This window comes from Echeneis naucrates, chromosome 21 (genome assembly GCF_900963305.1).
Source record: "Echeneis naucrates chromosome 21, fEcheNa1.1, whole genome shotgun sequence".
NCBI lineage: Eukaryota > Metazoa > Chordata > Actinopteri > Carangiformes > Echeneidae > Echeneis > Echeneis naucrates.
The window spans coordinates 5,828,579-5,856,176 of record NC_042531.1 but is presented as its reverse complement, the minus strand read 5'-3'; the positions used below and the strand labels follow the sequence as shown (position 1 = coordinate 5,856,176).

Here is a 27,598-nt window from a genome sequence, read left to right as displayed (position 1 = left end):
TCCAGTGAGCTGCACTAGTCCTGAGAGCCACCAACTCAGAGAAGTAGTCCAGCCACTCAACAAACACACAGTCCGACTGCTGTAGCCGCAGAACACAGCACACACTTTTACACATTCAGTCAGCAAAGCAACGCTTAGTGACCACAACTTTTTTGTGAGATCAGATTGCAGCGGCTTGTTGCACCTGAGACCGCAGCAGAGATGATGATGATGAGGAGGAGGATGCAGCACCACTCACACACCTTTCTAGTCCTTCTTGTGGTCTTCAGCACTGGGATAGTTCTGTCTGCTCCCCCGACTTCCCACCGGATCAGAGGTAGGTGAAACCTGCATTTGTGTTATTGTCTTGCATTGTAATATCCACAACCGGAAACACGTTGATTTGTTGTTTGGACCAATGCTTGGTCACCTTCTCTGCTTTTGGATGTGCTCTCATAGTCTGAGAGCTGCTCAACTGGAAGTGGTTATTGTTCTGTGTTAGCCCAGTGATGAACTGATTGCTTTTCCATTGTCTCTCTCTGCCTTCTGCCAAATGCATGCTGGGATAGGCTCGAACAGCCAATATGTCATAGTAAGATGGATATTTGTTTCATGGATAAATGACGAGAGCCAGCACTTTGCTGCCATAATGAGACAACCACTTCCTGCGAGGTATATTAAGTGAAGGATGCAATTTTAGAAAATCTTATTTCTGCCATCTTGAAAACTTTCAAGAACTTTCTCAGTTTCCAATTTAAATAAGTATAAGATGAGCACAAGCATATGAACTATGCAGATAAGTAAAGGCAGCAGGTTTCAAGCTCACCGGGTGTCTTTCTTCCTCCTCTTAAATCTCTTTGATATCTACAACTATTACTAGATTCAACCCAGATTGCCACAAATGGCTTTGGTATAGCTCTACCCTGGGCTTTCTGCAGGGGGCTCAAGGGAAGGGAAATTGACCCTGACAGAGAACAGAGTTGATACAGACTTCTCTGCTCTAAAAGGAAAAGCTTTGCTCTCTTGAGCCACCTGTCAGGCTTTCACACTGCCTTGATTAGAAAGTGTGAACACTGTTTTTATAACCCGTGTGGTTTATCCGCATTTTCCTGTAATGAGGAGATCAGGCCGGCAACGGTAAAACTTCTCCCGTGTTTTTGGAAAACATGTCTCAGGGTTCAGGGTCAGGGTTTAATCTCACAGGCGACCTTCTGGGATGGTTTTCCTGGAACCTTGGCCATCAAACTCCCGATAATATGAGCTCTCAAATTGGATAATTACTTTTATTCATCGGTTCAGGGGAGTGATTTTGATTGCTTAATTTGTTTCAAATATAGCCAAGTGTCATTAAAGGATTTTTAGTTCAAGTCTTTAAAATTAAACACAAGCCAGCGCAGGAAACTTGATTTTGGTGTGAAGGACATATGTTCAAATGGTCTTCATTAATAGTTTGAAGATAACACACATCAGAGAAGCTTACCCTCTCATGCTGTGTTTACTTTTCTAACAAACCATTAAAAAAAAACAAAAAAAAACTGCAACAACAAAAAACAGGGAATGACTCACTTTAATAAGTTAATCAGAGGGTCTATGATGTCTGATTATGAGTCTGATGAAATTCAAGGAAAACAGCTAATTTTCCACAAACGTTTTTCATATTGTTTCAGTGCACACACATAAACTCTTACATAGTCATGCTTTATTTTGTGTCCTTTGAAGGCTTGGATGGTGGTAACAGTGATACAAGTCGAGCAGACTGAAGTCCGTAGAAGGAGGCTGGTGTGTGTGTGTGTGTGACTGGCTGAACTTGGCTTAGAGACAAATCTCAGACTGCAGCTTTGGGACTTAGATGAAAGGGGCTGCGTGTGTTTTTGCTCTGGGAGGAGAGTTAAATGTCTGTGTCTCTGTTCCTCTTGGCTCAAGGCCACGTTTCAGAAATAAATGTGTTTATTGCGTCGTAGATTATACAGTATAATTCACTGGTGTCGTCGTTGACAGGTCAGCGCTTTGTAAGGCTTTTAATGTTTGTTCTTCTTTTTTTCAAACCAAACACAGCAAATGTATCTTATCCAATCTATATCTAAATTAACAGAGTCTCGTGCACCACCAACTCGCTTTGGAATAATGTATCGAAACTACAGGAGAGCACGGCAGAACATGGTCTCATGTCATATACACATTACTGAGAAGGAAGTGGAAAGTAAAGGAGACAGGACAGGACAAAAGTCACAGCAGTCCAGGAGGCTGAAAAAGAATCGGGTTGATGGAAAGATGGCCACTGACACATATAGGACAGCAGAGACTGAGAGAAAGAGGAGAAATATGGGATGGATCGATGCCATGGGGGAAGGAAAAACAGCTGTTGTTCCGTCGAATCAGTCAGGGAGATATATGGTGTTAGACCGGAGAGACCTGCATGGAAGCATCCAAGGGGGTGGGAGACGATCCCAGGCATGGCTCTTTCCCACTTGGGCCACAAGGTGAAGCCTCCTCTGAGCCCAAGTGAAGGATGGGCTCAAAGGGGCTCCTGGCAAATCACAGCTGATATTCAGAGAGCTGAGTTACTCCGGTCTGCAGGCTCAGGTTCTCCCCATTAGAGCCAATATGTGTCAGCCCAGCTGTCGTTTGCTTCACAGCTAAATAATTTCAAACCATCGCTGCTCAGGCTGGTATGAGTCTCAGAGGGATTTTCACACTTCATTGCCTTAAACGAAAGTGACTGTTTTACCAAAGGCCATGAAACGTCTGTCTTTGTCTCCGCAGTGCTGGAAGCCAAGTTACCCTCTCACTCCGTCCCCTGCCAGGACTGAAACCTGATAGGCTGACACACTGTACAGTACACCAGACCTGCATAAAATCACTCAGAAACTCAGGCCACTGTCAATGCAAAGGCATGATGATATCTGTGTGTGTAAGTGAGGTGGGAGGCATTTCATACACAGTCAGTTTAATTAAGACTCTGGATGTGTAAGCAGGTCGTACACGGGGTTTTTCAGCTACATCATTTCTCCACTTTTTTCCCTCACTCTGTCAGAGGCAGCTCAGCTACGAAGACAAACTGACATCATTTCATGACTCTTCGTCTCTTCCATCCACCAGCACGGCCAAATTTCATTTTAACAGAGTGGAGAAGTCGTTTTGTTTTGTTTTGTTTTTTTTCCATTGTATATCATGAAAACAAAACAAGCCTTTTTTTTTATCCCTTTTTGTGGTTTTCGCTTCAGATATTTATAGTTCATTAGTTTACACAACAGTCTCGTCGGAAAAGTCTTGACATGATCTCAGTGAATTTCTTCTAAAAGTGTTTACTCTACCGCAGTCCTCCTCCTCCTCCTCCAAACCAGCAGAGGAGAGAGAGACAGTGCGCAACATCATGCGAGGGAGCTGTCGATGGTGCACATTCTGTACAGATGAGATGGGTATTTATTTTAAAACACAGCAAACATAAAAATCATATGTCACACCGCAGTTGAAACTGAAGCGCGTGTGCTTTCCTGACAACCCCGTTAACCTATTCCCTCTCACAGAGCATCGTCCATCACTGCTGATGATCCAAGAAGCTAAGCCAAGGTTGAGTTTCCAGTTTCAGCGTGTTTCTCTGCCGCAGTCCTGCAAGATTACGTTGTCTGGTGAATTTGTCCAAAATGGAATGAATACAGAAGTGAAATGTTTATTGAATGATTTGGCATTTCTCTGTTGTGTAATCTGCCGTGTTTATTGGCCAACTTCCAGAAATATGACGGATGGGTTTATACATTAATTCTTAATGCGTTACAGTAGTCCTTTAGTTTACTTGCCTGCGCAAGAGCCAAGACTGTGTGTCATGAAGTTTCCACTGAAGGATTAGTTTTCACAACAGGGTCTTAGTATATTATATTATATATCATCTCGTCTCTGTGAAGCCGTCACCAAGTCACCCACCCAAATATCGATAAACTTTTTGAAAACTCTGAATTATTGCTCCCTAAATTCTGGATTAGGAGACAATGCTGTCGCTGCACATTTGTTATCTCTGTGTGCAAATCTGTGTAACTCTTTCGGTTCATTTGTGGGAAATTTACATTTTCTTAGTCCTCAATTTGCATCTCAGCATATGTTTTGCACCTTTCTCTGGCCTTTTTTGTTGTTTTATTTTGCTTTGTGTGTAACTTTTGGTCTCAGTGTTTTTTATTTGTTTTTTTTTTTTGCTGTGTTCTGCTTTCCTCGCTGTGTTTGTATGTAGTCATCTGGCATCTCCAACTCTATTAACTTTCCTCCACCAAATCGTAAAAGTCACTTTAAACAGATGCCCTGTTAAGTCATCCATTCATGCCTAATAAGTACTGTACAGGACTCAGTCATACATGATGCATGTTTTTTGGTGAAGTTGTAAATCGTCAGTGGTCTCAAACGCACACAACACCACTTTGAGGCTCAGCTTTTTCGTTCTGACTAGCAAAATGTTTGGTCTCTTTCCTTGATACCGAAGTTGATTGATTACCGAGACTGTGACTGGATCAGTTCCCAAAGCTTTATTCATTTTACCCTGGAAATACTGATAAGTCTTCACAGTCCCTAAGTGGTGTGTGGGCCAAATGGCTGGGTTGTTGTGGGACTGAGCCAGTGTTTGCTTGTACTGGAGTTTAAAACGCGCAGCCAAAAGTTTCCTAATGTTACATATACTCTGAGCTCCTCTCCCACTGAGCCAGTCTCTCTCATGTTTTATCGGAAATATTGATGAGAGAATCAAAACAAATGCAGTTTTGATAGGAAACACATAGCTGGAAACGCATGAGGGTATTTTTCAAATCCAGGGTTTCCCCCCTTTTTATTGTCAGTGTCTTTTTTGGCATCTGGCGGTTGCTGGCATCCTTCCCCATGAAAAGTTCCACTATTTCATTTAATGCTATGAGGCATTAATCTGAGCCAAGGACATGTGCTATGGAGATATATAGGACAATCATACCGTTGCAGAAAGTCCAATGTCTTAAGCCTTCTAGACTATTAAAGGTAGACGTTTAGGATCCCGAGGTCTCAATTGTAATTTCCACTCTGGGGGGAAAAAAAATAAATGATTGAAACAGGGGAGATGGAAATATCATCAAATTCATTAGATTTCATTTAAAAAGCCTTTAAAAAGCAGGAACATAATTTGATAAAATGGCTTTCATTTCACTAACCTGTACATCTTTCTATCAATAATAGTCACCACTTATCATCCAAGTCTGCACTGACTCTATTTCTTCTTTGACGTGCACCAGCCAACTGTCAGTACCACTTCTGGCCCAGCCGGACTCATCTGTGTTGTCTGATGCATGCATGCCTGTTACAAACTGGCTAATTGTTAGCATACCCAGTTCTTTGGCTCCGTTTGAAGGCCACATGGCAGAGGCAAGTAATGAGAGGAAAAAAAATAAACAAATTCTTGCATTTTAGAGTTGCTGGTCTGTTCTCTAACTATGGCGTGCTTCTCTATGGCGTGGACTGACTTCATGCTTTTCTGGAAAAGGTTCATTCAGTTTGATTGCAGACAAGATTGTTTGAGTTTGTTTGGTTTCCGACAACTAGTCTGGAGTAAAAGTACAGTTACCTTAGTGGAAAATGACTCAATCAAACGTGAAAGTCACCTATAATACTACCCGAATCAAAGTCTTAAGCTAGCTAATATTTACTGTACTTGAGTATCAAAAGTAATTGGATATTAAATGTACTTCAAAAGTACTGAAAATAAAGGTATGAAATGCTGTCAACAAACAAATACATGTTTTTTTTTTTTTTATGTTTATTAACAATTTGCATTTTTTTCAAACAGCCAACAAAACTGAAATAAACAACTGACACAGGTTGGTACAGTTCCAGCTAAAAAACACAAGGCTACCATTTGTTTTGGGCTCGGTGCCTCTAAGACTGAGTGTGGGGGAATACACAGTGCATCGCTGCTCAGCGGGAGCCAGTTTGCCTTCAGTACACACACACATGCAGTAATCCTGAAGTTCATTTTGATACCTCTTAAAGACTTTTTAAAAGCCTTTTCAAAATATTTCAAGACCTCGTCACCACTTCAAGCTGTAATCAGCCACACATCTTTAACTTACTCAACGGTTGTAGTTTGCAATTAAATCTATAAAGCACAACCAACAACAGAACTCAGATGAGCTTGGAAGCAGCAAAGTGTGAAAAATAAATTAAACCAAAGCCAAGGTTTATTATGATGTATCTTAGGACCCACCAAGTGACACTCTGACTCGCAACTATTCACGAGGACAACTTAGGGAATATAAAAAATAAACTCTTGTTTTCTCTTTGAGCCTTGAAGTGTCAATAAACTGAGCAGATCTCAAAAACCGAAAAATCCATTTAACTTTAATAACTACTATATATTCTATATAGTATCAAAAACAGCAAAGCCAGCTCAAAACAGTTTTATATTTTTGATTGTTGTTTTTTCATGCAGATAGCCCTCACACATATAAACTAACAAAAGACATGCTAACAACAAGTGATTAGAACTAGATATAATAAGATTTACAACCCATAAGATCATAAAAAACTATTATTGAAATATTTGTTTTCTGATCTTTGTTATAGATTTTTTTCTTTTGGTGTTTGTGGGGCATATGGAGCCAATCCCAGCTGAAAAATATTCACATTCACACTCATGGCTGCAGGGAATTTAGTCACCAATGAAACTAAAGTGCACGTCTTCTGACTGGGAGGAAGCAAAGCTGTCGGCCAGCATCAGGATCAGTATTAAAGGATGGATTTAAATGTGCAGTTTTGCCACTCTCCCTTTTCTCTGTTGATGATCAGACTGTAGGCTTCTGTTGTGGTCTAGACCAGAACAAACAGTCTCATTTATCTTCTCTCTGGCTTTGGTTCCTTGCCTGTCATGCATGTCCTCATCTGATATCAGTCCCAGGGCTCTGCTGATTGGGACTGTAGTCTGTGGAAGTCACCTCTGGCGGAAAATGTGCAGTTTCCTGTAGAGTGACATCAGCGTGTCTGTATTGGAAAGAGAAAGTGAGAAAATTGTTTCCTGTACGTGCATGGCTTATCTCACACCGCTTTTTCAAGGCTCCACTTTAGCTTACTGACCTCAGCGACTGTACCGACTTCAATAACACGTACTCACATTCTGATTGTCAGTAACGGGACATCACGCAGACACATACAGCTCTGACAGATGTTGCAGTGTACTTCTCTTTGTGTGCTCGCTGAATACAATTACCTCGCAATAAAGCTTACACCTCAGCAAAACGTAGACGAGCAGCAAATGCACTTTAACTGAACGTCCTCAGAGTGTACCTGTGAAGTGATGCAGAACAGACTGAGAGGTGTTGAATTTGAGAAGCTGCATGTTGTTTAAGAAAAAAAAACTAAACAAACCACTAACCAAACTCAAAAAACATTTATGTAATGCTGAACTCTTTCTTGCAAGATGAAGAAGGAAAGTTTCTTTGAGGAGTGTGGATCTTTTCTTTTCTGATTTCTCTCACTTTGGGAAAAACAATAGGACAGCATTTCCCATAAGTACTTGAAATATAAAGCGGGCTGCATTTGATGTCATAAGAAGACTTCAAGAATTTGCCCTGAAAGCTTGTTTTTGTCATATTAAATACTTCATTTCATCTCTTCAATAGGCAGAGTCTCCAGTTCCGCATGTTCTTTAATCTATATAAATATTTGGATATCAAATGTTACAATTGCGTGTTTGTTTCTCCTCAGTGCGACGTCAGAACATGAAAGTTCGTATCAGCGCCACAGGAGACACCATTGTGATGAAATTCTTGCGTCCCAATGCCGACACCAAGCTCGAGGGGTATATCCTAGGCTACGGCAGCAGCATGTTCTCCAAACAGTTCATTCAGCTGCCCGAAAATGGGCAGCCTTACGAGACGGAGTTTGGTGAGAACCGCTGTTCAACCTGTGTTTTGACCTCCTCAGTCACAGCTAAAATGGAGACAAAAGTATCGGCGCTCTGAGAAATCCACAGTGCTACCAACCTCTTGTTTGATACTATGATTTCAGATGCTGAGCCCAAGTACCTCATAGCAGTCCAGCCCATCCCGACTAATGAAGTGAAAAAGCAGTGCACAGGTAAAAAAAAAAGTGAAATGGTAGCGACCTGCATTAAGATGGACATCTATACTAAGGCAAGACGCTTCCATATGATCTCAGGTAAAGTCGACCTGGAGAAGCCGCTACACTTAGTGATCGGGTCGGTGACGCCGACTTCAGTACTGCTCTCCTGGGGGACGCTGCTGAAAACCCCTTATGAAGGCAACGTCATGAATGACTGTCTAGAGGATGGGTGAGCTTTAACGCTAACACAAGTCACGCCAAAAATAAGGATGCTTCATATTTTATTTCCCCAGGCTGCACAGCATAGAAACAGATAATAAAAGGAGACGTTCGTCCACATTATCGTTCACTTATTTAACATCATGCAACAAAGCAGTTTGCAAGCATTGGATTGGCTTTGTGTATAAATTAGTTTCGTATGTAGTAAAATAACAGTGCTTTTGTGGTAGTGATATATAGTAACTAAACACTTCATGATCAAATCTCAATCCTGAAGTTACAGCTTCAACTGCCAGAATGACTTTCCCCAATAAGACTGAATCCCTGGGAACACAAACAAGCTAGATCACAAGATAAAGCCTTTTGAAAGACTGACAAAATTTCTTCAAGAGAAAACGGAAAATCCTTTTTTCCCCCTCACTTCTTGCGCCTGAGATTCTACTCAGACATACGATATAAGTTTTAAATAGATGACTACGTTCTGTTGTCTTTGTCTGTTGTCTTTCTCAGACACTACACAGTGCGTTACCGTGAGAGGAACAGGAAGTGGAACTACCAGACCTGCCCAACTAGTGATACCATTGTTGACAATCTAAAACCCAACACAGTCTATGAGTTTGGTGTCCAGCCCAGCTCGAAGGACACCACTGGAACGTGGAGCAAGCCGGTCCTTCACAATCTAACAATGAAAAACAATGAGGGTATGTGCCCTGTGAGTCCCCCACCCCCATTAGAACGAAGCCACCGCCTCAGTAAGGCCATGAGGATCCGTAAGGGTTTGTACAGCAACAATGGTCTAAAAATTTTAAAAGTGGTTCATGATTTTTGGAGAAACTACCCATGAATTAAGCCAAAAAAAAAAAAAATCGTCATTGGCATTTATATATTCTGTTGGGGACGATTGGACTGGAACAAGTTAGCTCTTATGTGGCTGTGCCTTGTATTTTAACACCTGGTGTCAGATAACACATGGCCCCGTAGTGAGGCCACGCCTTAGCCGGGTGGAGCTGTGTTGGCAGCATGTAAAGGACCCACAACTGAATAAGTAGTGGCAGTCGTAATGTTATGGCCAATGAAGGGTATGCACTGATGGTGCAGTACACTGTTTTCAGTTCAGAGCAAAACGTAATTGAGGACAGGTGGATTTAAAACACAAGAAGAAGACTTCCCTCTGTTCTGATTAAAAGCAGAACACTGCTGATAGTTCAGTTGTCATTGCTTTCATTTGGTTTTTAATCATCATACATGAAAGTACAGATTGTTAACTATGTGTGCAGGAAAATCCTGAAAGTCTTCCTGTTAATTTTGGGACGAAGCACAAACGGTGCATTGTATTTTGGCCAGACTTATCGCACGGTCTGAAGGATCTTTGGCCTCCTGTACAAGAAAAGTATTTCGATTTTATTCCATGTTTCATGAAGAAAACCCTGATTCACCATTACCGACCATGACTTCATATAGTTTCTCTTCTGTCCAGCTGTGATAGACTAAGCAGTTCTGCATGACTGGTCTGTGTAAAACTTGTTAAGTAATGTAAGAACAACCTTTTTCCAAAGTGTTCTCCATGTTTTGTTTTTCTTTTTCATGTGATTACATAATGGAAAGTGCTGACTAAGTGTTCACCGATGCTTCGTTAGTGCAAGTGACACATCTGTATGTGCAGTATGATGCCTGAGCCACTGAGATGCTGGACAGTGTAACTGAATGAAAACCATCGCAGAGTCGACTTTTACTGTGTCGCTGCTAAGGAACTTATTTAATCATTTCACATCTTAAAGAGCAAAGTATGTTTGAAAAGTGGTTTTTATTTGGTTCTTCCTCTTGTGCTTCTAGGGAAAGCCATCAGCCAGCGGCCTGTCGCTCCTGTGGTATGTACTGAACACACTTAAAATGTCTTATCAGATTATTACAGCTAATGTCTTCCGTTATGGTGGATTTGGATCCAGATGGTAACTTGCTAAATGAAGTACATGTAAAAATCAGAGAGAAATGAGACTGCACAGGTACACTTCCTATTCAAAAGAAATATTTTTTGGGAACTGGGTGTGTATTTGGAGCAGATGGTATACTTTGGCATCTGTGTTGTGCACTTTAGTGAGCTATTCTCAGGCTTGTTTGCTCATTATTTTTCCATCCAACTGCTCAATGGAAACGGCATGAGTGCAGCCAGGGCTGGCCAAGCCAAGAGAACAGTCTGTAGCTAGCTAACTTCTGGAGTAGAATAAAAGAATGGGAGAAACGGGAGGTTAGATGGAGGGACAGAGCAGGAAGGATACCAACATGGAAAGGAGTTGAAAGGGGAAAGGTGGCATCGATTTTCTGACAGTGCATGGCTGCTGTGTCTCACGCTCCTGGCTCCAAACCCATAAAATATCACAGCTGTTGAGAATCAGCTGCAACACTGGCCTTCCAGGGAGGGAAACTTTGAATAACAAGCTTCCCACTGGTGACTTTACCAATTTGACATGGAGTGGAGTGCAAAAGAGTTAGGTACAAAAAAAAAAGAAAAGAAGATGACGCTGAGGGGAATTGGCTAATATTTGGATGTGTTGCATCATCCAGTTCTTCCTTTTGTCTTCTTGTCTGTCACCCAGCAGAAACCGTTAACACCAGGTCCACGCTCCTATCCCTTCGCTCCTCGCCATGGTAAGCAAAGACCGAACAACTTTTAATACAGCAGCACAATTTTTATGTAGAATATTTTTCTTCTTTCATTTCATTTATTTCATTTAATTCATTTTTGTTATCTCCGCCACTCATTTTCAGCAAAGATAAACAGGTCCATACGAAATGACAAATTAAGTGTTTTTGTGTGAGTGAGTCAGTCTACTGTTGTTTAACATGTTGATAACACAAGATGCTGGTCTTTTAACTCCACAGTAAACTACCTGCCTATCTGGCAAAGTTAGCAGCCAGGAGTTAGTGATGCCCCAAATTATGTCGCTAAAGCTAAAGATTTCTTTCTTTTTTGGGGGGGGTTTCTCCTTCTGGGGAAAGTGATCTCAGACATTTTGACCCCTCACTACTTTCACAAGATGGATTGAAGAACCATTGCATCACTGCTGCATGTGTGAATATGCAACTGTTTTCAAACAAAGTCAATATTGCTGTAAAATCTAAATAGTTTCTACAGTTATGATCACAGGTTGTTTCTGCTGCACCCTTGTGGCAGATTTTCTTCTAACTAACTAACCCACAGTATTCTTTAGGTGCCTGCCGTGACTGTTGTTGGAGTAAACACTGCGTGGACACTGGATGCGATCATGTTGATGTGAACATTATTGGTTGACATATTTTGTCACTGTGAAATAAATGCATTAACATAACTATTTTTCTTACTTTTTCTTTTTTTTAAGGATTCTGAAAGCATCGTAAACGTTGACGCCTTGACTTTAATCTGTCCTCCTTTGTCCTTGTCAGTTCTCCATAACAAGACCCAGGGCAGACAGCCAGTCTCCCGGAACTTAGCCCCAAAGACAACTCTGGGTAATGACTGTTCTGACCTAAAACAGAGTTCAGTGGTCAGAAAGAAACTTTTGACTTTATGCCTAACCACCCTATTTGCATTTTCTATCACTACCCTGTTTGAAATTCCAGCTCATTGTTTACTTTGTACACATTCATTTATTTATCTTATACAGGCTTAATAGCATCTCTCCAAGGTCTATTAACATACACTATATTTCTCAGCTCCCACCACAACTACTAAACAGGAATCTCTGTCGACACCTGGATCCAAACGGCCTGTGGTCACCAAACAGCCAATCGGTAAACAGTAAATCATAGTTCTCTTCAGAAAAAAACTCTCTCGTTGTGGCTGCAGTCGTAGGAATGGTGGACTGTAATTGTGAGGCTTCCAGTGCTTTATAGTGTCATTTGTGATTTGCTGCATGAGCAAGAGTGGCATGTTATGAGTAAGTACAGTAGCTCATCCCTCCTTGAGGAAAGCGTGTCAGCTATTTGGATTGCGATCAGTTTGAGAGAGGTGAGCTTGGCTGCATGGCATTTTAGCAAAACAACAAAGCTTGAAAGGGTTCTTAATGATGGTGTTGAGCTTCTGTTTTTTCTTTTCTTTTTACGATGGTTGATTTGCACGATATAACCTCCACCTTTTAATCACAGGAAATGACTTCAATCTGTGGAGGACTGCATGCACCAATTGCCCATTTCCCTCGCTCTCTCTCTCTCTCCAGCTGGAACCTGAGAAGAGTATCCCATCCTCTTCTCTTGAACTTGCATTCACCTGTTATTTTGTGTCCCCCTTTCCCAAAGATTTTTTTGCTATTGTATTTAAGTACAAAAACAACAGCAACAACAAAAAACATGATTCTTACTAAAGAAAGCAAGAGTTTTACCCTACAAGTGCTACGTCCTGCTTCAGGGTCTGTATACAGCTGATTACAATGAAAAGGACCTGCTGGATTTCAAAGGCTCCTTTAAATGCAATCTGACTTTGACGGATGCAGCTGCTGTATTCTTTGTAACCCATAGTGTCAACAAATATTACCACGTTACTAGACAAACATATTCCAATAACCTATCATGTGCTGAAGCTGATTTTCGCTGCACAAGTTCCAGACTTGTAAATGAACAAAGAATGCCTCAAAGTACAATAGTTTTGGTGTTTACATGTGGGGAAGGGCCATGGCTGAGTCTCCCCGTCAGGCTTTCTGACGGACCTGCTTTGATAAGTTGCAGTGTTTTGAGTATCTAGTCCCTGAATTCAGATGTGGCTACCCACAAGCTAGCTAGATGCTAGCCTGTGGGTAGCCTTGCTGTATTTATTACTCTTTCTTTGTTTCGTCTCATTTTCTTCCTTTCTATTTCTGTCATTCTTTCGCTGAGGTGACTACCTGATCAGACCGAAACAGTAAATCAACAATTCAGAACGGTCCATTAGATTCACAGCGAGCGATCAATGAGAAACTATTAAAACCTCATCTGTCTTAGTTTCTTAGAGGCACAGCCAATGGATTAGTGCGGCTGTCACTCACAGGCACCCTGACCACAGTAGCTGGGTCTGTCGGTAGTAACACGCCTGTTACATTTCAAATACCTCCATATGGTCTGTCTTCCTTTGAAATTGGACGCCTTCTATCAGACTCTTGCCAGTCGTACGTTATTGTTTAAACTGTGCTTAGTCCAAGAGCAGCTCTGAGCGTTCTTGGGCCAGTAGCTGTTTGCCCTTCTTCTGATCTAAATTCCAGCTGTTCTCAAACTGTCTTCATGTCTTGCTTCCATAATTTTCTAGATAACTAAATCATATTTTGTTTTAATTCATTTTGTAAAAGATCCTTTCTTGCAGAATAATAGATTTAACCGCACAATATTGTGGCTTCATGGCCATATTTTTTCTCTCTTAGACAATCCAGGAGGAGGAGACCCCTCCAGATCTGTCTTGCCTCCTTTCCTGGGAGTCCCATTAGCTCCCAAGCTCCATCTTCCAGCACACATTACACCCACTGTACTACCCCCCCAGACAAATGTGGATAAACATGGAGGGCAACCACATCAAAAACCCCTTCCAGAGCCTTTACCAAAGCTGCAACTCCAGACACACTATCAACCACCACACCCAAAGTACCAGCCACCTCATCTAAAGCCCCATGGAACGGTTCAGACTCAGACAGGGACAAAACCCTATTCCCGAACTAAACCACAATCATATCCCCAATCAACATCCCAGCCCCCACCCCAAACACAGCCACAACCTGGAACAAAACCTCAGTCCATACTCAGGGCTCAACCACAGCCCGAACCAATATCGGAGCCAACACTCAAGGCCCAACCACATCCCGTACCACCATCTGAGCCTGTGGCCCAGACCCAAACACAACCACCATCCCACTTCAAGACTAAACCTAAACCACAACCAACTTCCACACTCACAACCAGGGTTCAAGCCCAACACAACTCCCAGCCAATACCCAAGACTCAACCAGAGCCTGAACCAGCATCCAAGCTCATACCACAAACCCAGTCACATCCGAAATCTCAACCCAAACCCAAGACCCAGTCACATCCGAAATCTCAACCCAAACCCAAGACCCAGTCACATCCGAAATCTCAACCCAAACATAAGACCCAATCAGAACCCAAATCAACATTTAATTTCATACCTCTGACTCAATCTCCTGCCCTACCAAGATCACAATTCATACCCCGCACTCGGTCTGAACCACAACCCCAACTGCGTACTCAGCCAGTACCCCAGGCCAAACCAGAACCAACATCCCACCCTGTGCCCCAGGCCAAACCAGAACCAACATCCCACCCTGTGCCCCAGGCCAAACCACATCCAACATCCCACCCTGTGCCCCCGGCCAAACCACATCCAACATCCCACCCTGTGCCCCAGGCCAAACCACATCCAACATCCCACCCTGTGCCCCAGGCCAAACCACATCCAACATCCCACCCTGTGCCCCAGGCCAAACCACATCCAACATCCCACCCTGTGCCCCAGGCCAAACCACATCGAACATTCCACCCTGTGCCCCAGGCCAAACCACATCGAACATTCCACCCTGTGCCCCAGGCCAAACCACATCGAACATCCCACCCTGTGCTCCAGGCCAAACCAGAACCAACATCCCACCCTGTGCCCCAGGCCAAACCACAACCAACATCCCACCCTGTGCCCCAGGCCAAACCACAACCAACATCCCACCCTGTGCCCAAGGCCACACCAGAACCAACATCCCACCCTGTGCCCCAGGCCAAGCCACATCGAACATCCCACCCTGTGCCCCAGGCCAAACCACATCCAACATCCCACCCTGTGCCCCAGGCCAAACCACATCCAACATCCCACCCTGTGCCCCAGGCCAAACCACATCCAACATCCCACCCTGTGCCCCAGGCCAAGCCACAACCAACATCCCACCCTGTGCCCCAGGCCAAGCCACATCGAACATCCCACCCTGTGCCCCAGGCCAAACCACATCCAACATCCCACAATGTGCCCAAGGCCAAACCACATCGAACATCCCACAATGTGCCCCAGGCCAAACCACATCGAACATCCCACCCCGTGCCCCAGGCCAAACCACATCGAACATCCCACCCCGTGCCCCAGGCCAAACCACATCGAACATCCCACCCCGTGCCCCAGGCCAAACCACATCGAACATCCCACAATGTGCCCAAGGCCAAACCACATCCAACATCCCACCCCGTGCCCCAGGCCACACCACATCCAACATCCCACCCCGTGCCCCAGGCCACACCACAACCAACACCCCACCCTGTGCCCCAGGCCACACCACAACCAACATCCCACCCTGTGCCCCAGGCCAAACCACAACCAACATCCCACCCTGTGCCCCAGGCCAAGCCACCACACAAACCACAATCTAGACCTGTACCCCAGACCCAATCCAAGATCATATACCAGACTCGACTTCAACCAACATCACAGCTAATACCTCAGACCAAACCTCAGCCACAACCCCGACAAAAGTCTGAACCGATAATCCAGGCTGAATTTCGACCCACACCAACAGCTCAACCCATACCCCACACCATAAGTCAAACACAACCTCAAGCACCACCCCAGCCCAAACTCCTACCCCAGCCTCCGACACAAGCTCATCGAAGGCCACATCTCAAATCCCGTCCTCAAACTACACCCAAGCTCCAAGAAAATCCACAACCTAAAACATCACCATACCCCAAACACAAGGCCTACGATCCAACAGAACCCCAACGAAAGAGCCAAGTTCATCTGCAACCAAAAATTCAACCAACTCCCCAGTCTATGCTACTGGTACAGCCTAACACACGTCATGTAACACCCCAGAATATACCTCATACCCAACAAGCTCTACCAAAGATTCATATCCAGCCTAAACCTGAATCACAATCCCAATCAACAGCTCAGCCACAAACCCAAACACAGCCTCAGCCAAAAGCCAACCTTCACTCTCAGATAACCATCAAACTGCAGCCCAAGGCCAAACCAAATTCTAAACCAATGATACATTCTCTCCAACCCAAACCTGAGATGCAACCTGAACCCAAAACAACCCCTCAACCAAAGAACAAACCCAAACCTCAATCACCACTTCAGCCAAAAAAGCAACCAAAACCCCAACCGCAACCTCAATCAGAAAAGCAGCCAAGGCCTCAATCAAAAAAACAGTCAAGGCCTCAATCAGAAAAGCAGCCAAGGCCTCAATCAGAAAAGCAGCCAAGGACTCAATCAGAAAAGCACTCACAACCTCAACCTGAAAATCAGCCACAACCTCAACCAGAAAAGCACCCACAACCTCAACCAGAAAAGGAGCAAAAGCCTCAACCAAAAAGGCAACCAAAACCTCAAGTCAAAGCCCAAACCAGAGACCAACAACAAACTGAGCCCAAAGCACAGACACAGCCCCAGTCACATCCTGTAACAAGGACTCAGACCCAGCTAATACCTCATTCTCAACCCAGTCCTGTTCCACATCCTCTCTCAAAAACCCATTCCCAACTTGAACCTCCACCCGATTCACACCCAGCATCTAGACCCCAGCCACAACCTCAGCCTGGGCTTCCATATCAGCCTCAGACCAGGACCTACTCTGATCCAACCAAGGTCACCCCAAGGCAGAATGTTCCTACGGGTAAAGACAATTACCCTCCATTTTAATTCAGCAAATTAAGCATATAATCAAGTATTAAGACCATATCTCAAAATGCATTTTAAATGGGGCATATTGATAGATATTTTGGTTAAATGCAAATTTTCATAAAACAAAAAAATCTAATAGTTAACTCAGTTATCTGACTAATAAGCTTCAAGTGATCTCAATGAGTTAGTCAAATGAAATCCACATCTAAAATGCTCTTAATTGGCAGAAGACACTTGATAGACTGTAGCACGATCAGAGTTTCATGGAAATCGTTATCACAGCAGAAAACAATCACCTCGTGTTTTAGGATATGCCCCCTTTAAAAGTCCAAATTATTTGCATATACATTTTATCTTAGATTAAAAAGTGAGTTCTCTTTCATGCAGCTCCTAGTCCGCCAGAAGAGGGCAAGCCTCTGCCCAGACCTGCCCTGGCTACAGAGAAAGCCGGTAGTTACAATCATGGTAAACGCCATGACATGTGTGTCGCATCACCATCTCTGCTTTTTCGTCAAGCCACGTGGAAGCCCAGTGCTTTCAGTTGTACTTCAAACCACTGGTTGATACCACTGCTTCCCCATTTCCATCTCCATCCTACCACCCTACAACCCCCCACCCCCCACCACCACCACCACCAACCCCCCTACCCCCCCCCCACCCAATCATCGTCCCTGCATCCATATGTACCTCCATTTTCAGTCCGGCACAGTCACTTCACCACTGCCCTCTCACAACCAGAGCAGTCTGGCTAACTTTTGATCTCATTTCATTCATTGTCCAACTTCTCTACATTCTTTCTCACTAATTTGCTCTGTTACTTGTTCCATTCAGGAAAAGCTGTCCAGCTCTGAAGAGGATAATCCCCGATCTAACCCTCCAAATTGCTTTTTTACACACGTAGGTGCCGGTTCCCTCAGGCCACCCGTTGCTGAAGCGCCCCGTTCTACTAGTAGCTCATCAGTTCCTGCAGGAGGGAGGAACGCCACACTGTTTCGCGCCCGGCCTCCGACTCACTCCTCTCGTATAGTCAGACCAATCTCTCCATCCAAGACATTCAGCTCCTCCCACAGCTCCAGCACACCTGGGGGTAATGGAGCACTCACTTCCTTTCCTCGTATTCCCTTTTCCCCAACAGCTACCTCAGGTCATCCCTTTCCTGTCAGCACTTTCTCATGCTCTCGTCTGCAGCTGTGCATTCACAGGAGAAGACAAACAAACTCATGGGTTTTGATTTAGCACACAAGCTTTGTTTTACAGACATTTGAAAGCTTTTTGCCTTTTTCCCTCCTCAGCTCTCTCTTCTGCTTCACCGCCTCTGAGTGCACACGCTCTCTCCGTTGTGCCACATATACTTGGTGTGGCTCTCACACCTTTACCTAACCCTGGGCTTAGGATCGTTCAGATGATTTACAGTCCTTTACGCTGGCCGGGTGGGATGTTTAGCCGCAGCAGTGGCCAGGACACACCACATTTTACACCAGCCATGCCAAGCTAAGCACTGTGCAGACAGCACAGCCACAGCCAGTCTCTCCCTTTCCCTTCTCCTTTCTCTTTCTCTTTCTCTTTCCTCTCACAAACAGTCTCGCAAAGCTCCCCGAGGAGTGACAGGAGAACAGAAAGTCAGTAATGTCAAGAGATAAAGTCATTTCCATTTTGAAATCCAGAACATCTGTAAAAACAGGTCGAAAATACAGCCAAGCTTTACTGTCACTGACAATAGACAGCGAGAAGGAAAGACAAAAGGCTTTTTTTCTGACTTCCCTCTGACACAAAGCATTTTATAACAGACATCTTTCTCCCTCCAGCAGCCGATGGGATGCATCATAAGGGCAATGCTCTTCCTAAACCTGTGGTGTGGTCCAAAGCCAATCCTGGTAAAGACAAACCAAGATGATCACCTGTTCAGTGTTCCTCATTCAAGCGCTGTTATGTCCCGTCCCACACAAGTCACATCCATCTGTGCTTTTGCCACAATCCTCTCATGCTGTGTGATTTTTTTTTTCTTTCTTTTTTTTTTTCAACCTGTCTGTCAGTGTGATGTTTCCTGTCTGTTGCAGTCTGTGTTGTCCAGTCCTGATAGCTTACACTTGACTGTGACTGAAGCTCTGTATCAGTTTGGTAATTACCTGTCCTCTCCACACAATCCAATTAGAGTAATCAAATCCATCTCAAGTAACGATGCAAACCACCACATCTTATTAATTCTGACACTCCGCTCACTGCGGCTGGTGGTTGTGAAGCTTCAGTCCCATGTCACAGCTGGTGTGTGTTATTTCTGGAAACTTGGACAGTTTCAGAGGTCTTCAAGGAGTCGCAAGGCTCTCTGGAAGTAACTCTACAGAAAAGAATAGTTGTTCTGCAGCCACATTGCACACACAGGCACAAAGCTCAGCGTGAGTGTTACATTTTTAACAAACCTTCACTTAGTTTGCTTTCCTGCTTCCATCAGGTCAGTGACATACAACTATAATTTTACTTTACTTACCAAAAGGTTCTCTGGAACTTTTGCACAAAGCGGGTACGTAATGCGACACGAATCAGAGCGTGTCCCCGACAGGTTTACGGGGCTCTGCTTCACATGGCATTTCAACTTGAAGCTGTTTTGAGGCTCTGCTTGTAGTGGACTTCGGTGTGTAAAGGACAGTGTCCATCTATGAACTGTGTCCGGCACCACGTGGCATTTCATTGTACTGATCACACCAGTGCTGCTGTTTTTACATCACAGAAAACATCCGTTTCCTGCAAGACGGCGAACCAAACGCATCATCCGTAGAAAGGCCGGAGAGTCCTGAGCAGATTTTATGCTGGAGGGTATGAACGCAGACGTTTCAGTTAGCCTCAGCTCTTTTCTTCCTGGAGGAGTTGCCAGAGATCTCTGACTTCCCAAAAAGGGGGAGTTCAATTCTAGGAGGAGAAAATGTATCCAACAGAAATGTTTTTGGGGTGTTTTGACATCATCGGCCGGACAATTACAGAATCTTGTCAACAGAATGACCATTAATGAATTTCTGAGATAAGAGAATGACAAATGGTGAAGGGAGTGGACGCTCTGGAAATGAACTTTCTTTTAAAATGTCATATCTCCAAGCGATGAAACGCAGCAGAAACTTAAATGAGTCAGACCTTCCAGAGATTCTCCACCGCCTCTTAGATATCACAACGATGATTTAAGGCACTTATGATTGTGACATTAAAGAGACTTCGCATTGAGAAATCTGAGCGTTGTAGCTGAGGTGTTTTCACGCTTGTCATTACTCATCCAGGTCACATGAGCCAATTCAATCTGTGTGTTTATTAAAGCAGATTATGCTGAAAGGGATCTGGTCTTTATCCCATCACGTGGCCCGATCTTTATTTGATTATTAATATTATTTTTGTGGTCTAGGGATTTTCTGGTCAAACTGAATCTGATCCAAAAGAATCTTGATAGAAGGAAGTTTAAATCATAGAAAAAAATTACTGGACCTGGTACTTTGGTTTCCTGTGTAAGAGCCACGGAGGATTTTTAAATTCCTGTTATTCTTCTGGGGATTTCAGGATGAGTGGCTACGGCAGCGGTTTATTGTTCCAAGGTTATCGAGCACTGACTGCTTTTCATTAGTTCAAGATCATGGCAGTTTTTGTAGCAGCACAAAGTGACTATTCAACATTTCACATGCAATGTGCCTGGCTTCATGTGCTTTATTGTTGCTTTTGTTGTATGCTTGTGTTTGTTGCTTTTACTCCACACACAAATGTCTCATTATGAATCTTCAAACTTCACATTCTTTTATCATTATTGCACTGTTCAACTTACCACAGCACTTGTTCACAGTTTTATCTCTCTCCTTCAGTTCCAACCACCTGCTGCTCTGTTTCAGTTGGGATTTTAATCTGAAATGGACTCTTATTTCCCATGATTCCTTGCAGTGCTGCGTCCCGCTATTCCTGTCAACAAGCAAACCAACCTGGTGGGGAAGCCCAGCGACCACGGTGAGGGCAACAGTGATGGATGTAGTCGCGCTGTACCATGTCCTGTATACTAATTATACACACAACATCAACTTCAGGTCAGACTTAAGTTGCTTCTCAAAACTTTTCAAACTCCTCAAGCTGAGAGAAATATGTTCTCTCTCCTTCTGGAAACTGATTCAATTTTTGACATCATTTACCACATTGGACATGTAAGTAACAAATCAGGTTAACTTAGTACTTAGTAGATCTGAGAAAAATGTAAGACTGAATTGGATTAGCTTGGCATTTTGGAAAAATTCCCTCCATTCAAAATGAAGCTACACACAGGAATAAGTTAGCTTAGCCTAGCTTAGCACAAAGATTGGAAGCAGAAGGAGACATCTCGACTGACGCTGTCTGAAGATAACAAAACAAGCAGGGACACCCTGAAGTCACTGGACCCAACAAAGAAGTAGTGCTCCCTAGCTCCGGCCTTTTTTCTTCCTGTACAGATTAAACAAATGATGTGTATAATTTTTATTGTGGCAACGTTCTCCTGTTCTGTCAGCTAAACTAAACAAAGAGAACAGCTGTTGCAGTGCCACACAAATGACAAACTGGCTCTTTAAACTTTCCACAAATTTCTGGACTTCCAAAGATCACAGGGCACAACACTCACAGTCACAAGCTCTTTTGTATTTTCTTGAAATCCTTTATGTGACCTCTGGATGAACGTCACTTATTTTCCCTTTTCTTTCAAATATTACTCCATTTTGCGCTGTACATGTTTTGTTGTGGAGATAAAATTTTCTGATATCTTTTTTTGTTTATTCGTTCCACATGATTTACTTGACTTTATTTCCACCACACAAAAGGTCAAATAACTCTTGGCTGCAATGCTCCTACATCCTTCACAGATTTGTAAATAAAAGCAGCTTGCAGTGAATTATATAATGTGTGTTAACGCACACAACATTTATCTTATCTTATCTATTTATCAGGCTTTTTAGCCTGTGTGTGATTGTCTGTGTATGAATATGTGCTTGGTTCTGAGCATTTGGGCATCCTCGGTCTCAGCAGATGAATTCTGGCACACCCTTTTCCCCTTTAAAGAACACAAGAGATATTACTCAACAAACAATCTCTGATCTTTCAGCAGCCAGGAAAAAGGCCACTGGGTTGCTCAGTGAAGATGGCCAGAGCAGATGGACCACAACTGTGAGAGAGACTGTGAGTCAGATGATCAGGAGGTTGAAGAACTAATCTCTTCTCCTCCTTCTCCTCTCTGTCCTCAGATAAACCCATGGACCTGAAACAAGGAGAGAAGGAGGCCATCTTGAAGCCATTCCCCCTGGTCACAGCCAAGCCCAAGCAAGAGCGCAGACAGCAGACAACCACCTCTGCCCCGACACTAAACAGTGAGCAACAACTTTTATGGCTCCTCAGAAGAACGTCGTTTACACTTTCACTGAACACTTCCACGGGCACAGTGACAGTACTCACAATTTAATTGGTTTATATTCATAATATTTCAATATCGGCAGACAAAAAGCTGGAGTGCAGGCCACAGCAGGTGCTGGGCGGGCTGGCTGCTCCTCAGGACCAGAGCTGTAAAAATGAGGACAGACAGAGATGCCAGGGACGTGTTGGCACATCAGCCTAGCCCTAACTCTTCTCTCCTGTTTCTTTTTCAGGCAGCCGTTTTGACATATATGAAAACTCGTCCATATTTAGGCCGCTGCCTGCGTCAGAGGTAGACATCATGGGCAAAAAGCGCTTTGTAGGTAAGAAATCATCCGGACTGCTTTACATCTCCACTAATGGTTTAAAGCCATCGGAGCTGTAGCAACAGAATAAACAAAATAGTATAAATGAATAACTGCAGCTTTTATTGTACCTGCCTGCAGCTCCTCATGTGATCTATAAGACGGATAAGAAGCCAGATGAGCCGTGTTCCATCACCTCCTCCCTCAGTTATTTCCCCGATGAGGATTACACTGACCAGAATGTGACGGCCCCTCCCCGCGTACCGCCCTCCAACCTCACTGTGTTTACAGTGGAGGGCTGCCCATCTTTTGTCATTCTGGACTGGCAGAAAACCGACAATGAGACCAGAGGTACAGTACACATAAACAAAACTAGGATTTGTCTCTTAATCTCCTAACGTTGGGATGTTCGGAGCTCGTCGAACTCATCAGTTAATTCTGTCCAGGACATCCTCTGACTGAAAATTCATGCAATTTACACAGAGACATACTTGTAAATTGGTTATGATTGATACTTAATGCAACTATATCAAGCGTTTGAGTCAATTTTTGTCCTCTTAATCATTCAAAAAGACCCCTCCAACTTGCAATTTTATGAAAAGATCCTAAATTTAATTCATATTAGTGATCTCATCAGAACACTATCAGACCTTAATTCCCCAACTCCAAATACTGTTTCTTTCATCAAAATATCTCACACTTTTCAAAAATGACATTAATGTGAAAAACAAACAATAAATGAAGAAACTATAATGTAAAATTGCATTACAAGGATTTTTCTGCCTCTTCCGTCAGAGTATGAAGTCGTATCCACCACGAAGGGACCTAATGGGGAGGAGGTGTCCATACTGACCACCAACCAGACACACACAGCTGTGGAGAATCTCAAACCGGAGAGCAGGTGTGTGACATCCTGATGTTTGACAAATCACGCCCTGTAAAAATAGGCGAGAAGTATCTTCCTTCTGTCCTGTAGTCAGTCAGATACACTTTGGGAGCAGCTGCCAGGTTTACATTACTGTAAGCTTGTCCAAATAAACGCTTCACTTAATGAAAACTGTATACTTGAACTACTGGATGATTACATTAGTAAGCGTCACTACAGCAAGAGAGCGACAGATAATAAATTCTTCTCAAGAGCTATTAGTGAGCTACTTTTAAAGGTTGGTTCTCTTGCACCTCATCCGGTGAATTGCTTTTGGTTTTGTGCAAATAAGTGACACGAAGGCTGAGAAAATCTGGGTGGAGAGGGTCAGTGAGTTTTTAATTAGATCTCAGCATCTGGAGTCTAAGATTTACCAGAACACACCCCTGGGCTTGGTTTGCTGTCCCAGGTTTTGCCAGGACATCTGAATGCAGCACGTGGAATAACCATCAGCTCTGCGGTGTGTGTGTGTTTGTGAGTGTGTGAGAGAGAGCGAGAGAGAGTGTTTGACCCTCAGCCAGAGAAATGAAAATATGCACCGCAGGTCTGGAGATGAGAAGAATTCAGATAGAAATGTTTTGCTTATTGGACTTTTGTTGTGCACACGCATTAAAATGTGTTACATTTGTATTCTATTTCAGTTATGAATTCAAAGTAATGCCCAAGAATGAGCTGGGAGCTGGACCCACCAGTGATCCTGTGTCTTTTAACACAGAATCAGGCAAGTTTACACGCTAATCCAAGTGTGGAGTGTTTGCTCTGGCAGCGGAGAATGCCACCGTACGCGATGCTCTTTATGAGGCAGTGATTAGCTTTGCTCTGAATCTCAGAGGGTGGGCTGTTAGTCTAATGATTTCAACATGCTACTGAGGTGTGACTGATTAACACTCTGAGACTCTGGGGTCTCGTCAGCTCCTCAGATGTTCTCCGGGGCTCACATCAAGCAGACATAAATCACTGAGCTGGTAATCAGAACGCTGTGCTGCGAGGTTAATTTGCACTAATGAAGTAGCTTAGGGTGAAAATGTCTGCTCAGTTCTGATACTTTTCATTGTGACCTTCTCTTACATCTGTAGCTGATCCTCGAGTGAGCGAGCACGTTTCAGGTAACTATTATATTTTTAAATCAATATTATTGCGTTGTCCAAAATGTTTTGGGTTGTAGCTCAGCAGTTTGTTTCTCATGATTTCATCACAGGCAAAGATGCCATCTGGACTCAGTTCCCATTTAAAGCCGACGCCTATTCTGAATGCAACGGAAAGATGTACGTGAAGAGAACTTGGTACAGAAAGTTTGTGGGAATCCAACTCTGCAACTCTCTGAGATACAAGATCTACCTGAGTGACTCGCTGAATGGTAATCACACTGAAACGAGAGCGCAGCAAGCAGCTGCTCAGGGTCATCACGGGCCACCAAATACTAAATCAACACATTACGTCAGTGTCAGATGACGTGCACATTTCTTGTTTTATTTGCATAACAGAACATTTTTGGCATCAATGTTGAGAAGGTTTTATGAGCTTGAAGGGTTCGCAAAACCCATTAGGAACATTGTAGTTCCATTTTTCTCCCAGTAAACCTCTGGTGATAAATCAGTTTGCAGTTAAGTTGTTATGATGGTATGATGGATGCTACACTTGAAGATTATTTAAACCTTCCATCTCTGTAGGGAAGTTCTACAACATTGGAGATCAGACAGGACACGGTGAGGACCATTGCCAGTTTGTGGACTCCTTCCTGGATGGGCGGACTGGCACCCAGATGTTTGCTGATGAGCTCCCCAGCCGGTCAGGTACTTAGCCTTTGCTCTGCAATGACTAACAACATGTTCATTCAATGTCTTTCACTATAAGTGTGAGTCAAAAGCACGCCATTAAGCCTCAGCAGTGCATATGTAGTAAAATAGATTAAAGCAACAGCTGTGTGATTTGTTTTGTCGTACAGTCCATATTCAAAAGACTGATGTCAGTCAATCAAACATAAAATTTTATTTGAAAGGACATAAGCAGCCTCTAAAATGTTTCATGACTATCCCTGAGTAAAGCAGGGCTGTAGCTCTTAACATCACTAAAGGTGCTCCACAAGGATCTATTCTTGGTCCTTTTATTTGTTATGTGCACAACATCATTCCTGCTATTCCAAATGTTAACATTGACTTTTATGTTTATGATACCGTTTTATGGGACACAGGCTGTTCTCTAAATTTACCTGCCGTTGCAGCTATTCTAAATATTCATTCTTCTCAGATCTCCTTTATTAAATAGACTTGTTTTGAATTCTGACACGCCAAAGTATCCACTTCAGGTCCTTTCTGTCCAGGTTTAACAAATTGTTTATTCATTCACACAGATCTCTCCAAAATAAGTCACAACAATCTCAGTGAGCTAGTTATGTAACTGATGAAATAATAAATAAACAAGAGTCTCATCCTTTCTCTGTCTTTGTACCAGGATTCTACAGAGCAATGAGACAAGAACCCGTCAGCTTTGGAGAGATTGGAGGAACGTCACATGTGACCTACGTAGGCTGGTATGAGTGCGGCACCCCCATACCTGGGAAGTGGTAAGAACCCACAAAGCTGTCCAGGAGGATGACTTCCGAGGTGGTGAGGAAGAAGGAGACGCCAGTCTGGGCCTGAATGGAGGTGTGCCTTTCTTTTATGTTACCATGGACACCGTAGACGGGTGTGTCTGTCTGAACCCCGTCTACTCTCCCAGGTGTGAACCTCTATAGGACTATTGGGTGTCACAAAACTCTGAGTACATTTGTAGCATTGGCCAATTTCTCTATTTATCAAAAATGTCAACAGAGAAAAGAAAGTTGTTGAAATGAATCGAAATGATGAATATTCAATAATCAATGTCAACAGAGAAAACGTTGGGAAGCTGGCTCCCAAAGTCTAACGATGTGTATATTATTTATCAAAGGTTTGTTATTGAATATTCTGCGTGCTCTGGCTTTTGAGATATGAAAGTAAAAATTGCTCCCTGGACTTGTGTCAGTGAGCACACACTGTGCTCATTTGTATCCACAAAAGGCGCCAATCATACTTTGATTGTACATTTGGAATATATAAAACTTAACTAAACATGTACATGCAGAATCTACCTTCTGTTGGCCCGAAGGGAAAGTTCACCATTGCAGTTTGCACAGTATTAAGCCTTTGTTCATATTTGTATATGGTGTGAAATACAGTATGCGCACCAGTGGTCATAGCTACTTTGATACAGTACAGGTAAAAAAAAGTTTTATCCAAATTGCTGATCTTTTAGGGTCAAAAAAAAAAGGAAAAAAAAGAAAGAATTTTGTATTTTGTATTTTTCATGCCCATGCAGTCATATTTTATAAAATATATTAAGTATATATATATATATATATATAGTATGTAAAGATAGAAATAAACTGAGCTTCAATGTGGGAATGATGCAAGCGTATGACATAATTTATGTTTTGTGTTCAAACTTACTTCAGAAGTGTACATAAAGCTTTAAATCAACTGAGAAAACTTGCGAAGGGTTTTTCCACATCTGTCATGACTGCAGTTGTTTTTGATGCACCACGTGTGTTTCCAGCAATAAATCTTGTTTTTCTATTTACTGATTTTGATTTCCATTTCCATTTGATTTCAATACCCTTGATCGCAAATGAAACTTTTGACATTTTTGGGAAATACGCTCACTCACTCGCTTTCTTGCCCAGTTAGATTAAATGATTTATGTACACTCACATTTGTTTGGGTTAATACCTGAAGTAAAAAATTTTAAAGTTCTTTGCTTTTGTTGGACCAATACTTTTGATTTCACTTTAATATAAAACTGGGAAATTCAGAAAATATTCCAATACCTGCTAGAAGCAAATTGTTTCCGCTGCTTAAAAATTGCCTGAATGATTTAACTTTTTGCATCTAACAGCTCATTGTTTCAGCTAATTGGGGTTTTTGTTCTTAAACTATGAGCCCAAATGGAAGCACCACATGAAGAAAGATGTAATGTGGAATTTAACTCCACAGGTAGACATTATCCCAAACACTGGGCAGATGAACTGTATCGATATTGCAGACCTTCTCAGAATAAACTTATGGTACCTTCAGGTACCTTGGC

The 27,598-nt window shown here is 42.9% G+C and overlaps 1 protein-coding gene across 6 annotated transcripts; it reads left to right on the top strand.

The window, feature by feature from the left end:
- On the top strand, positions 1-27,098 carry abi3bpa (ABI family, member 3 (NESH) binding protein a). 6 transcript variants are annotated; one of them, XM_029529799.1, is made up of 23 exons: positions 1-316; positions 7,684-7,863; positions 7,987-8,055; positions 8,137-8,269; positions 8,770-8,960; positions 10,093-10,127; positions 10,857-10,905; positions 11,680-11,745; positions 11,950-12,027; positions 13,623-16,865; positions 17,261-17,338; positions 17,775-17,960; positions 18,679-18,747; positions 20,783-20,845; positions 22,102-22,224; positions 22,501-22,590; positions 22,714-22,923; positions 23,368-23,473; positions 24,139-24,218; positions 24,574-24,603; positions 24,696-24,854; positions 25,168-25,290; positions 25,949-27,098. In XM_029529799.1, exons 1-23 carry the CDS (start codon positions 202-204, stop codon positions 26,062-26,064), a joined length of 5,592 nt encoding a protein of 1,863 aa, XP_029385659.1. In that variant the 5' UTR covers positions 1-201; the 3' UTR covers positions 26,065-27,098. The 6 variants fall into 6 exon arrangements, with proteins under 6 accessions (XP_029385659.1, XP_029385661.1, XP_029385660.1 ...); XM_029529801.1 differs by having other exon boundaries at positions 10,854-10,905; positions 17,261-17,323; XM_029529800.1 differs by having other exon boundaries at positions 10,854-10,905; positions 18,682-18,747.
- Positions 27,099-27,598: the final 500 nt, after the last annotated feature.